The 13146-nt window shown below is 39.0% G+C and overlaps 1 protein-coding gene across 1 annotated transcript in view; it reads right to left on the bottom strand.

The window, feature by feature from the left end:
- Nucleotides 1-12197, bottom strand: part of LOC111148942 (ankyrin repeat domain 17) — a 165788-nt gene extending 153591 nt beyond the window's left edge. Inside the window, 2 exon segments of the mRNA XM_022505772.1 lie at nt 11673-11984; nt 11986-12197. Of these exon segments, the coding sequence (XP_022361480.1) occupies nt 11673-11984; nt 11986-12078 (405 nt within the window). The 5' untranslated portion in view covers nt 12079-12197.
- Nucleotides 12198-13146: the final 949 nt, after the last annotated feature.

The raw sequence follows: 13146 nt of genomic DNA, 5'->3' as shown, positions 1-13146 counted from the left end.
CAAGCCTATTATTTCAGATGCCCTCAAGGTAGCCCAGTAACACAGGGAAAGAGGAACAGGCCTAGCACAGAGACTAGAAGAAGAATGAGTAGATTTCACAAATTATGATTAAAAACGGTCTGCTAAAGAGAATCTCATATGGTACTGACTTAGAACAGAAATCTATTAGTAAAGTTTTTGAAGAGTACCACCAAACTACATTACTGGTCTATAAAAACCTAGGACTGAACCTTAAAAACCGTACAGGTCCTTAATCTATATCAACTGGCAGGAAGCTATAAATGTTGTGCAATTCCTAGGATGTCATATTCTTGAATGCCTACTACTTCAAATGCGGCAAAGGAAAATAACAAGAAAGAATCACCTAAGAACAAAGCCAAGGGGACACAATAGTCAAAAGGGCATTCCACCAATAGAGCAAAATCAAAAGTTTAACCAAGGAATTTATATAGTTGCCAAAGCAGAATCTTCTGATCAGAAGGATCCGCTATCTACTTCTTTTTTTTTTTTTAATGTTATTTATTCATTTGACAGAGAGAGATCACAAGTAGACGGAGAGGCAGGCAGAGAGAGAGAGAGGGAAGCAGGCTTCCTGCCGAGCAGAGAGCCCGACGTGGGACTTGATCCCAGGACCCCGAGATCACGACCCGAGCCGAAGGCAGCGGCTTAACCCACTGAGCCACCCAGGCGCCCCCCGCTATCTACTTCTATTCTTTCCTTCTCCACTGGGTAATGGGTTGGACAAAAGGACACATTACTTATTGTTTTATAGATTACTTGCTGAATTAAGAAAAAAAGAAATATGTAGATATCTGTCATGTTGAGCTATGTCTAGTAACTGGATGGAACTTTGGAGAGATTCTCTTGAGAAAGGAAGAAAAGTATGTATTAGGAGAAAGGTTTGTACCAATGCTGGGTGACCAAAAGGTTCATACCAGTACTCAAGAAGAAAGGTTTAAATTGGAAATATGCACTTGATAGTCACTAGCATATACATAAATACACAAGACTAGATAAGATCACCTAAGAAGTGAGACTACATACAAGACCAAATAGGGTTCGGGACTAAGCAATGAGATACCAAATAACCAAAAAATGTACAGTGAGTGAGGGGACTAGGAGGAAGACAGAAGACCAATAAAAGCAGCTAGTAATGTAGAAACAGAAGAGGGTGGTATTACATAAGCAAAAGAACAGCAATTTTTAAGAGGCAAAAATTAGTCAACAAAGTCAAATGCTACTAAAAAGAATAAGAAAGAAATGGACACAACAATTAAATATTATACCCAAAAAGATATCTATCTTTCAAAAACTAACCACAGCAGTTATCAAAAGAAAACTTCTAAGAATATTTTCTTAAAGTATTGGGGTGAAGGTCTCCAGAAATCATAAAAGAGTAAGTCATTTTACTACACAAAAATAAAAATGTTTCTATATTGTGAAAATACTATAAATGAAGAACAAATAATACTGTGAAGGATTACTATGCATAAATATAAACAGTACCAACAATCACTAAAAACAAGACAATTCTAATAGAATAATAAGTAAAGGATATAACAGTAAATGTTCAAAAGAAATCCAAATGAAAAATAAAAATTAAAATTTACCCAATGTCAACAGTACTCAGGAAAATAAAAACAAAAACAAAACACTGTTTTTTAACACATTTTAAAAACCAAGATTGCTCATTTCCAATAATATTCTTAATACTCTGTTGATGCAAGTAAAACTTGGGGAGTATTTATTAAATTTAACATGTGCATAACCTCTGGCCCAGCAATTCTTTCCAGGAATCCATCCCAAAGAAATATTTTTAGACTCAAAAATAACTGTACATTCACTTCAGCATTATACAAGTAATAGCAATGTACTGAAAACAATGAAAATGTCTACCAACACAGGGGTGCCTGGGTGGCTCAACTGGTTAAGCACCTGATTCTTGGTTTTTTCCTCAGGTCATGATCGTGTCAGTCAGGGTTGTGAGATCAAGCCCAACATCCGGCTCCAAGTCTGCTTGACATTCCCTTTCTCCCTCTCCCTCTGCCCCTCCCCTGCACATGCACATGCTCTCTATCCTTCTCTCTAAAATAAATAAATCTTTAAAAAAATGTCTACCAATATAAAAGAGCAAATAAATTATGAACATTCATACTATGGAACATTCATAAGTAAGTAAGAACAATGAGGGAAATCTTAATGTACTCTGTCAGACACACATACCCCTTCCCCACGCCACACTCATTCATTCACTCCCACCAAGAAACTAGAATGTTTGATTGATATACACCAAGCTGTTAGCAACATCTGCTTTGAGGAAGAATAAGACAAAAATCTCTAGCTATTAGAAAACTTTTTTAAAAGTATGAACGCATTCCTTAGTTTTTATAGATAAATAAGTATATAACCATTATCTGAAGACTTCTCTCTTCAACTGATGTATTTTAAGTATGTTCATCAATGAAACTTTTAGCAGACAAAATGTGTAAGCGACAGCTTTGTTCTCTGTGACAGATAATTTGATTAACATCCACCAATGGAAAAAAAAGAAAAAATTTAAAATAATGTTTAATTGTGGAGGATAAAATTATAGGCAATTTTTGTATTCTTCTTTAGATCTTTTTAATTTTGTCAAATTTCCTACAAATGTGTATAAATTTAATTAATAATGTTTAACTACAGAAACACTATATTTAAAATCTAATTTGGAAGATATTTAACATTGTACTCTACACTGTCCTATAACACCATTTCCCATATTTTAACATACTTGTATCTGCATTAGCCACAAGTATACCTTTACAGCCCCTATTTTCACTATAAAATCTTCAGGATAAAATTAGAATGGATGAGTCTTTGGTGTCATTTAATGGTTAAGGATATTCTAGAAAAATAGCACATACAGACTTCTCTTAAAAAAACCAGAACATAATACCACAAATTAGTGAGCATTACAAGAGGCACTCATAAAAGATGTAAAGTCTATTCAACTTATACTAAAAAACAAAAATAAGACAATCCGTATAATGAGACCAATTCTAAAGGAACACAGTTATACTGAAAACACAGATTCCCAAATAGATTAATTATACAGGACTAAAACCATCTTCACAGTTTTAAATTATTATTAATTTTATCTCTACATGATTTAAATTTTATGAAACTATGAATAATGTTTCAGTTTCTTCAAATTCCTCATAATCCCTAATTTTGCTAGGTCTCAATAATGCTTTTTAAATTTATTTAGAAAAGTATAAACATTGATATTTTCTAAAACTCATAAAAAACAATTCCATCATTCTAATTTTTCATGTATACAAATTTAAGTTTTACTAACCTACAAGGTGAAAAAAATCATTCAACTCAACACAGACAGCTATTATTCTATTAGAGCTAACTTTTCAACATTCACTGAGAGGGAAATGGTTGAGATTACTATATACTGAAAACAGCCACACATAGGACAGAGTCAATAAATGTTTGTCAAGTAAAAAAATTAACTCCTATACCACACCTTGAACTAGTTAAGAACTGTACTGGGATCTTTGAACAGGGCTATTTCTGTTATTAAATTCAAATAAAAAATAAGAGGGAAATCGCACGGAGAAGATAAAGAGACAATAATAAGGTCAAAGACTGAACTGGAAATAGACCTGGTATAATACACAAGAAGAATTCATTTTCTTCTCAGGTCTCAGATTTAGGGTGACAGGAAAGAGGGAAAGGAAAATAGAGCTTTATGTTAATGTTTATTTATTCCAAATTCAAAACTGATGAAACTAGTTTTTCTACAGGTCTACTTCTCAAAGGTTCTTTAATTAAAAGACAATTCAAGAAGAAAACCCCAGACCACCAATTAATTTTAGGACAGGTTTTCTTCACTTTTTTTTTTTTTTTTTTTCTTTTTTTTTTTTTTTTTTTTTGGGGGGGGGGGGGGGGAGTACGGGAGGAATTAAAAAAAAAAAAAGTTAAATGAAACTCAATGATAGCTCAGGAGGAGAATATGCCCTGCTAGAGATGCACACATACTGACTACTTTCATAAATTAGTCATGTCTAGTGTGTACTTTAAAATAACCTCAAGAAATAAGAAATAAGGAGTTATTTTCAAAATTGAAACAACACTATCTAACACACCTCTCATTTTTCTCCACAATTCAAGTTTGAGTAACTGATTAATCTGAACATTAAGTAACAAGCTGTAAAAATAAAGTATAATCTGTAGTCTTCCTTGATCATGGATTCCATTCTTAACCCTCCCATCATTTTTAAACTATCCCACTCTAGAACTTGCTTAGTTTTAGTCATCATTTTCATGGTACAGCAGGCAGAAATATACATAATTGATTTTGTGCAGATGTATCATAGAATTATTTAAGAGTTAGGATTCTCCAATACCTTATTTCATCTAGTTCAACACCATATTGAAAAAGTATGTTTTGTTTCAGATCATTTGCCCAAAAAAGCCCATTTTTTTACCCAGGACTCATAAAAACCTATTTAATTTAGCCTATTCTCAGCAACCTTATTTCATTGAACACAATTCACTCTGACCTATCTGTACACGTTGAGAGGGACTTCATCATATTATCAAAAGTGTTCATAAACATACTAAAGAACATTGGATCCAAATGGAATTCCTAAAGTACTATAAACTACATTTTTTCATAATGGACCCTCTTACATCTAGTCTCACACAGAAGTAAACCCAAGTTGACTCTTTTAAAAGATCGAGGTAATATTTGAGTTTTATAAGATAACAGAAAGCAATCTACATTGTGCTTTCAATAATCAGGTGAATATTGATATCAAGTTTCAAAGCATTTTTGGGAAAAATAAAATCCAACATGTCTCTTCGATAATTAAAACCCAAGTTATAAATAATGATAAAATGATACCCATGTCCTTCCACAATTCCACTTCCCCTCATGACTGGGAAAGATGTTTTTAAAGATAAGAATATAGGGGCGCCTGGGTGACTCAATCATTAAGCGTCTGCCTTCAGCTCAGGTCATGATCCCAGGGTCCTGGGATCAAACCCCAAATCAGGCTTCCTGCTTGGCAGGAAGCCTGCTTCTCCCTCTCCTACTCCCCCCGCTTGTATTCCCTCTCTCACTGTCTGTCAAATAAATAAATAAAATCTTAAAAAACAAAATAAAGACAAAAATATATATACATTAAGAAGTTAAACACCATACGTTAGGAAGAGTATTTTGATTGTGCATGCCAAGTGGATAGGCATAACTACCAGACAGGTAAGATTCCAGGGACCAGAAGGATATTTATATTCACTCTCCACCTTCAATTTCCTAATGTTTTTTTTCCAAAAGGTGAAAGTTGAAGGAAGTTAGTCAGATTGAGCATAGATTATCATGGATGCTGGTGCCCTCTATTGGTCCTAACAAAAACACAAGTGGTATCAACAGGCACTACCTCACTACTATGAAGTGAAATTTTTTTCATCTATGGTCAAGTATGTAAAAATTATATGGAAATTCATTACAAGGGTATTTCCTAACTCACTAAATCATCTTTATAAGAATGCAGAAAAAACTGCTGCATAAAATGCAAATATGCTGCCTCCAAGACCTAAAAATTGAACTTTTAGTCAACCAGATGGTATAACTGGACTCTAGTAGAAACAGTCTAGTAAATACTCTTGCAACCTTCAGGGAGTCGAAATGCATTCCTCTGATGTTCCCAAATATTTCCAGAGTAAGTGGTTAAAGAAGAAATATTTATTCATTTATTACTTATTTATTTTTACTTCAGATATCTGACTTCGTGAAAGCCTAGCAGAGGTTTAAGACACTAGGACTTATATAACACATATGGTACAGTACAGCAGGATATATAAAGATGTGTAAGGCAAGGTTTCCATCTTCAGATCTGGTGGTCCATAGCAGAGCAGATGAAAGCTGTTTCATTAATTAAGCAATTAAAAGGCAAAATGTGAGGATTTAAGGTAAGAGTAAGCACAGGTCTAATTTACCAGAAAGAACAAATAAGTGTTGGACTTCACAACAGAAATAGGCCTTCTGTGTTACTACATTACCTTGGTTACAAGTAGTTTCCCAATTCTAAACAATGCACATAAATGCCTGTCTGATTCCCCACTACTATTTGAGTGAGAACGTTTCAAAATGACAGGGTGGGAGGGAGGGAGGAGGCAGTCACAGATCTCTCTGAGAAGCTAATAAAAGTTCTGCACACACACTATTGGGGGTAGGGAGAAAGAAGAGAACACCTCACAAGCACCTTCAATAAAATTTTAGGGTTTAATTTCAGGTATTCACAGCCTATCTAGATGCCAAATTAACAACTCCTATTTAAGAGCAAAAAAAAATTTTAGCTTAGTAAAGGAAATAACCTTGCAAAGTAAAAATCTTGAGAGGGAGGAAGAAGCAACAGACTGCTTCTAGAGAGAGTAGTTTTCACTATGAAGTTTCATTTTGTTAACTATAAAGTTAACATTTGTTAATTCTAGGTGGTGGGAATATGGACATACTTCATCTGTACTTTCCTGTATTTCTACCTTTTCATTGAATAAGAAAAAGAGAAGGAAACAAGAAAATAAGAACAAGAAAAGGAAAGAAAAACTTGGGGTAGTCAATTTGTCTTCAGTGGTTGCCCTACTGCCTAAAAGTATGTTCCCCTATACCATCTGAATTTGTTTTCACACTATCCGAAATGCCAACAACTAAGATGTCGTACTCAACATCATACACGTAACAGAACATGTGAATGAATGAATGAATGAATGAATGAATAAACGAACGAACTAACAAGGCGGCTTTGAATCAAACAGACAGGTTATGTCCTGTTCTGCCACTTACTGGTTATGTGAACCTGATTAAGTTACCTAAAACCCTTCCTTCTAAGCCAATATCTTTGACTCTAAAATTAACATGAATAACCCCTCCCAACATCTGTATATTTCTGAAACTCACCCACTTTATTCAGGATCTACATTTAACCATTTATTCTCAGTATCATACCTTCCAAAACCTATATTTAATCACTGGTGCATTTTAAAATCAATGTGTCCTGGGGAGCCTGGGTGGCTCAGTGGGTTAAAGCCTCTGCCTTCACCTCAGGTCATGATCCCAGGGTTCTGGGATCGAGCCCCACATCGGGCTCTCTGCTCTGCAGGGAGCCTGCTTCCTCCTCTCTCTCTGCCTGCCTCTCTGCCTACTTGTGATCTCTGTCTGTCAAATAAATAAATAAAATCTTTAAAAAAATAAAATAAAATAAAATAAAATAAAATAAAATAAAATAAAATCAATGTGTCTTAAAATAGTTTTGCTCACCATTACTTACCCAGTACAAAAATTTTTTAGTTTATGTGCTGCCAAAGTGAGCACTACCCAGTACAACAAAATGCCCAACATACAATAGGAACTCTAAACACGTATTGAATAATGAAACAAATAAGAGGACACCTACTTCATAGGGATATGACGAAAATAAAATAAGAATACATGGTATCTGTATTACTTAATTCTCATACCAATGATATACAGTAGAATCTACCTTATCACCATTTACATAAAAGCAAACTAAGGTGCAGAAAGGTTAAGTAACTTGTCCAATATCACAATGCTAGTAAGGGATGGATCATATCTGACTCTAAGCTCTAGTCCATGCTCTTGACCATTACGCTAGACTCGACACACAGTAGGCACTGAGTAAGTAACAGTTTTTTTATGTTTTTAAAATGTAAATACACCTAAGAGGCTTAAGGTACTTCTCAGGCATTCAACAATCAATGTACATTGGCTTAATTGGCTTTCCTAACACCTAAGGAGAAAGATCCCTACGGGAGAGGACTGTCACTAAGAGAAGTAATCAGTAACTGAAAGATACTGAAATCGGCTATTTGGCAGCCCTGGATCCAAGAAAGGAGAAACTCTGTTCCTTCTCTTGGTTTCCCAAATGAATTCTGGAACCTCCTGAAGTACTAATTATTCACTGAAAATGTTTTTTTTAATCAAGTACTGTGCTTAACCAGACTAGGAGACAAGAAAATTATGACAGAACTACTTTTTCAAAGATCTTAACATCTAGTTTACAAATATTGCTTTATCAATTAAGAGATGAAACTGGGGAACAAGTAAGTTTCTCTGAACTCATCTGGGATTCTACCATTAAAACAAAGGAACGTGGATGGCATTTTTCCATTAACAAACAACCAAAAAAAAAAATAAAAAAAGATTTGGAAGCAAATTTGAAGGAACAAAATCTACTGAAATAATTTTTTTCTCTCTCTCATTCTCAACCCTACCTCTTCCAGGTCTACAAACAGATTCTCCCCAGCCTTGCAAATCCTTTCAAAAGTGAGTAAGTCAGTACTAATTTATTCACTGGCTCCCGGTGTCTAAAATTTCACCACTAGGTTTGTCTCTTAACTTTAAAGCCTCAAGTTACTTACCAAATATAGCCAGAATTCTGAAAAACTCCTACTATCTTTACATTTTATCTTTAATAAAAAGTTACTTTTAAACGCAAATCCTACCTTTAAAGAAAGTTTTTTCCCCTTTGAATTCTGCATTAGCAAACACTGAAACCATTCAATTACATTTCAAAATGCCTTCAATAGAATGCAATGGTTTTTCTGAAATGGAGTATCAACTCATGCAATTTTAACATCTTTTTCTTGCAATATTCAAGTAAGCAATTTAATTTAGTCACTAATTTGAAAAGAAGTGCATTACGATTTTATGTCAGGAAATAAATTTCTGTGCATTTTCCATATTAGTCACCCACTGAAAGCCAAAGCAATTAGGCATTTTTCAATTTTTGATCTAAGATTTTTGAGTCAAATAGGAGGGAGGAGAGTAGGAGAGGGAAAAGGAGAGCTCTTGGTCTTATACCATTTTTGCCAGTTATAGACGAAGTTACACAAATTATCTAAAATGTGATTATTCTATTCTGCCATTCAATAGAAAATACAATTCTCAATTAACTACTCCGACATTTAATAAGAATCAGATGCTTGTTCTTCAAAATTCAGGTAAGGCTCTTTTTTACATTAAATCTCCTTTCCTTCCAACTTTTCCTCTTTCAGCAGATATAGAGAATACCCAGCTAACATTTCTTTGTAGCAAAGGTATATATTTTTGCTAAATTATCCTCCAACTTTTCAGGTTAAATACCTGAAACCACAACTATATACAAAAACTGTAACACTTCATATTCCTTAATCTTTTGATGATTTTTATTAGCAGGATAATCTCAAAGATCATGTTTTCCATAGTCTTCATTATGTAGCCAATAAGAGACTGAATTAGAAAATGGACCTAAATACAATGAGTATTAGCCACAAGATTTCCTAGTTCCAGAAAGTTAACCTTCTGCAGACATGTCAATAAAATGGTAATGAAATGAAAAACACTGCACAACTCATCCATTTAGCTTATAGTATACAGTGTCTGTGAGGTATGTCCAGATGGAGGCAGGGTGGATGGAGGCAGGTCCAGAAACATACTGTACTCCTTTCTGCCTGCTCATCCCTCAACATGCACCTATACGGATTTATTTTTAATGGCTGCACTTTCTTACACTTATTTCTCCTGACTCATCTTCATAACAAATGACAAACCCACTGTTCACAGCACTGTGCACAAAACAAAATAAAGCATATTAAAAACAAAGAAACTCCCCTAGTTGGTGAAAGTCAATACATATCATTCCCATTATCTGAGGAAAAGAAACCTGACTCACAAAATTAACACACCTATAAACTTATTAAAAGCTTTATTTATTAGGCCAAATCAGTGAACAAAACTACCTAGGTATGTGACGTTTACAGCATAATATTCCAGGAAGTACTACATTCAAGTTGATACCAAGTTCCAAACCAGAGCCTGATATTTTGTGGGAGAATTAAAAATCTTAACAAAATATTGGCACTTTGCCCACAGCTGCATGATTGTGTTACCCTGCAATTCACTACCTAATTTTTTGAAAGATGTCAGGAGGGGAAATAAGCTGTCATAAAAAGTGTACGGGTCTGAGCCACTAGAAAACTTTGATTTCTACTTTTGCTACTATCTACCACAATCAGTTTCGTCTAAGCCTTGTTTTCCTCATTTTTAAAATAAAAGGGCTGAACTAGATTACTTCAAAAATGTTTCTCATCTCTGCAAAGAATCATAAAATTAAAGATTCTCACTACCATAATGGATTTTATTAGAAATAAGAATCCCATCTCATTCTCCTCTTCATTGTTTCAAATGTAGCTCAAGCAACACCCTATACTGAAAGGTCCAACTAAAATCAGTACAGAATCTATCAACACAAACCTATTCTTAGAATTCAATTGGATAACGGAATAGCAAGGAGTGTCCATCTTTTTGGCATACATACTTGAACTATTGTATCTCTACCTATATAACTTCATCCAATCTGAGGTAAAAGAGAATCTGGTCTTCCAGTAACACAGTTTTCAAAAAAGAAGCCCTGCACCAAGATAAACTCGGTGGAAGAGAATAAATGGCAAGTGGTACTTCTAGATAATTCAGTCATTCTCTTACAAGATTTAAAATCAGCCTTTAAAGCTGTTTTCCTTCTGCTGCCTTAAGTTACAACTTCTTTCTCCAAATCAAGATTTTCTAGCTTCCATTTCAGGCAGTGGACAAGAGAGTTACAAAAGAGCTGATAATAAGGCTAACTTAGTTTTTTTGTCAGTATGGTATGCTTTACTGAGCTTTTGGGTTATATGTGGCCTTTGAATAAGGTCCTGCAACGCCGCCTGTCTGTGGACCCAGGAAAAATTATAAACAGTTATGAAACCAGATCACTAGGACAAACCAAGAGGCCTTCTTCCTATTCCAACTCACCACAACCAAGGCTGGCTTCAAAGCACTCTTTAGTTGTCCCATGTTATCTGGAAAACGACAAAGCCTGCCTTAATTTTTCCTCACTAAGGAAGCATCTGAAGATACGTAGGTATGCACATGTAAGAGTCAAATATATTTTTCAGCCACTGAGTTATATAAAAATGTATATGGATCTAAGTTCAGTTCATCCACAATCCTTGAGAGATCAAAGAGCTAAAGGCTACTTCAGCAGCCACAATGATTATGGGAAGAAGGAAAAAAAACCCCAAAAACCCTGCAGCAGAACAGTATGGAAAAGTACAGCCTCTCACGTGTCTCTCACATACACAAATACTTAGCTCTGAGTCCATTACAACCTTACCTCCCCTCAGCACCGCTCCGATCCACCTCACAAGTGGGAGAAATTTACCAACCTCCTAGTCATTCCCCAGGAGACTCAGCTACCTATTATCTTATGCCTCCCGCTTTGGTCCCGCCCCCGCCCCAGGAATAACATGGCCCTACTGACCCCAGGCCGACTCCGCCGGGCGTGCAGAGGGAATCTAACCAATTCCCTCCATCCTTAACCGTGTGAACCATCCCAAGATAACCTGCTGGTCACCAACTCGGGGGGCGCTGAGTGGTCCTCCCACCCCCCACGTGTCACCTACCCTCCCCCACCTCCCCCCACACCTCACGATTTAGGCCGGGTAAAGAAAGAGGGCAGAGGGAAGCCTGGCCGCTAAGATAGATCAACCCACAGGAATCTGTCCCACCTCAAGTCCCCTCCCACCTTCGGCCCCGACCCTTTACTGTCCCTTCCTCCCTCCTTCCTCTGAAACCAGGCCCTTGCCTCAGAAACCTCCTCTTCCTCGTCGTCGTCGTCCTCTTCTTCCTCGCTGTTGTTGCTGCTGGTGCCGCCGCCGCCGCCTCCACCGCCGCCTCCACCGCCGCCGCTGTTGTCGCTGTCGCTGCTGCTTTCGCTGCTGCTGGGGGGTCGGCAAGTCCGGTTACGCTTGGCCTTGTGGTGCTGCTGCTGCGGCGGCTTCTTCTTCAGGAGTAGGTCGCAGACTCGCACCATCCCACGAGGAGAAGAGGCCGAGCGAGCCCCGCTGCCGCCGCCAACGCCGCTGCCGACCTCCGCCGCCGCCGCCGCCGCCGCCACGGGGGGGGCCCGCCACGGCCGCCACCGCCGGGGGGCTCCCTTCTCCCTCAGCAGCCACCGCCGCCGCCGCCACCGGAACCGTCGCCTTCTCCATCCCCAGGGAAAGAGGGAGGGCGCGGACGGGGGAGGGGCGTGGGGGCTACGCTCTACCGCGACTTCGGCCGCACCGGGGCCGACACAGCGCTCGGTGCCGCCTCCGCCGCCACCGCCTCGGTCACCTCTACTGCCGCCGCCGCCGCCGCCGCTCCGCCAGCTCTCACCTCGTCTCGCGATACTAAGGGCGGGGAGGCTGACGATGGGAGGGAGGGAAAGGGAGGGAGTGTGAGGGAGCAAAGGGGGGGGGGTGAGGCGTAAAGAGAGACCCGGGTGTCGGGAGACCCAGAGGAAGGGAGACTACGGAAAGGCGAGGGAAGTGTGCCTAGGGCGACTTCCGATAGGGGGGCGGCGGGGACAGAAGAAACCCGCGGTTACTGTCGTAGCGCCGGCGAGCGCCCGGATTTCTTCTCTTTCCTCGCTATTTCCCCCACACACAGCCCTTCAGACCTCCCTTCTTCCTTCCTCGCTTGTGACTAGAACGCAGCCGCAGGCGGAAGTGCAGGTGACGCCATCAGCCGTCGCCCGAACGGTGGCGCGCGGGTGGCCGAAAGACGAAAGTGAGATTTCGAGGGCTGGGTTCCGGGTCCCGGCGGGCGGGCCGTGCTGCGGTGCGTGCGGCCCCCGGCAGGCTGGAGAAGAACGTCCCGGGTAGGGTGGGAAGCCGGTGCGGAAGCGCGGTCCGGACACTTTTGTTAGCGGGAGGCCGGGACCGCCAGATCCGGGAGGTGGGGCCTCTTTCTGGACTGTCGTACGTAGTTTCGTTCCTGGCCATTTTTCCCACCTCCGAATCCTGATCAGGGCTTGGGATCTTTGAGAGATGGCGTCGTGTGCGTGAAAGAGCCCTCTTTGCCTGAGTTTTAAGTGTTGAGTTACAGACTTCCCGACCCTGAGTTTACAGTTGTGTGCTACGGAGTTCGATTAGGTGAAGTCTGAGATTACCACGACTTTGAAGTTTCCAAAGGGGAGAAGACAGGAAGGAGAAGGAAGCAGGATCTGTGCCAGACTTTGCAGACGATTCGCGGAATGACCCTGATTTAGTTCTTCCAGCCCTCACCGACTCAGCTTT

This window comes from Enhydra lutris, unplaced genomic scaffold, assembly GCF_002288905.1.
Source record: "Enhydra lutris kenyoni isolate GAN:26980312 unplaced genomic scaffold, ASM228890v2 scaffoldscaffold21, whole genome shotgun sequence".
NCBI classification, from domain to species: domain Eukaryota; kingdom Metazoa; phylum Chordata; class Mammalia; order Carnivora; family Mustelidae; genus Enhydra; species Enhydra lutris.
The sequence above is the reverse complement of the archived record's forward strand: the minus strand, read 5'-3'. Positions and strand labels throughout refer to the sequence as shown.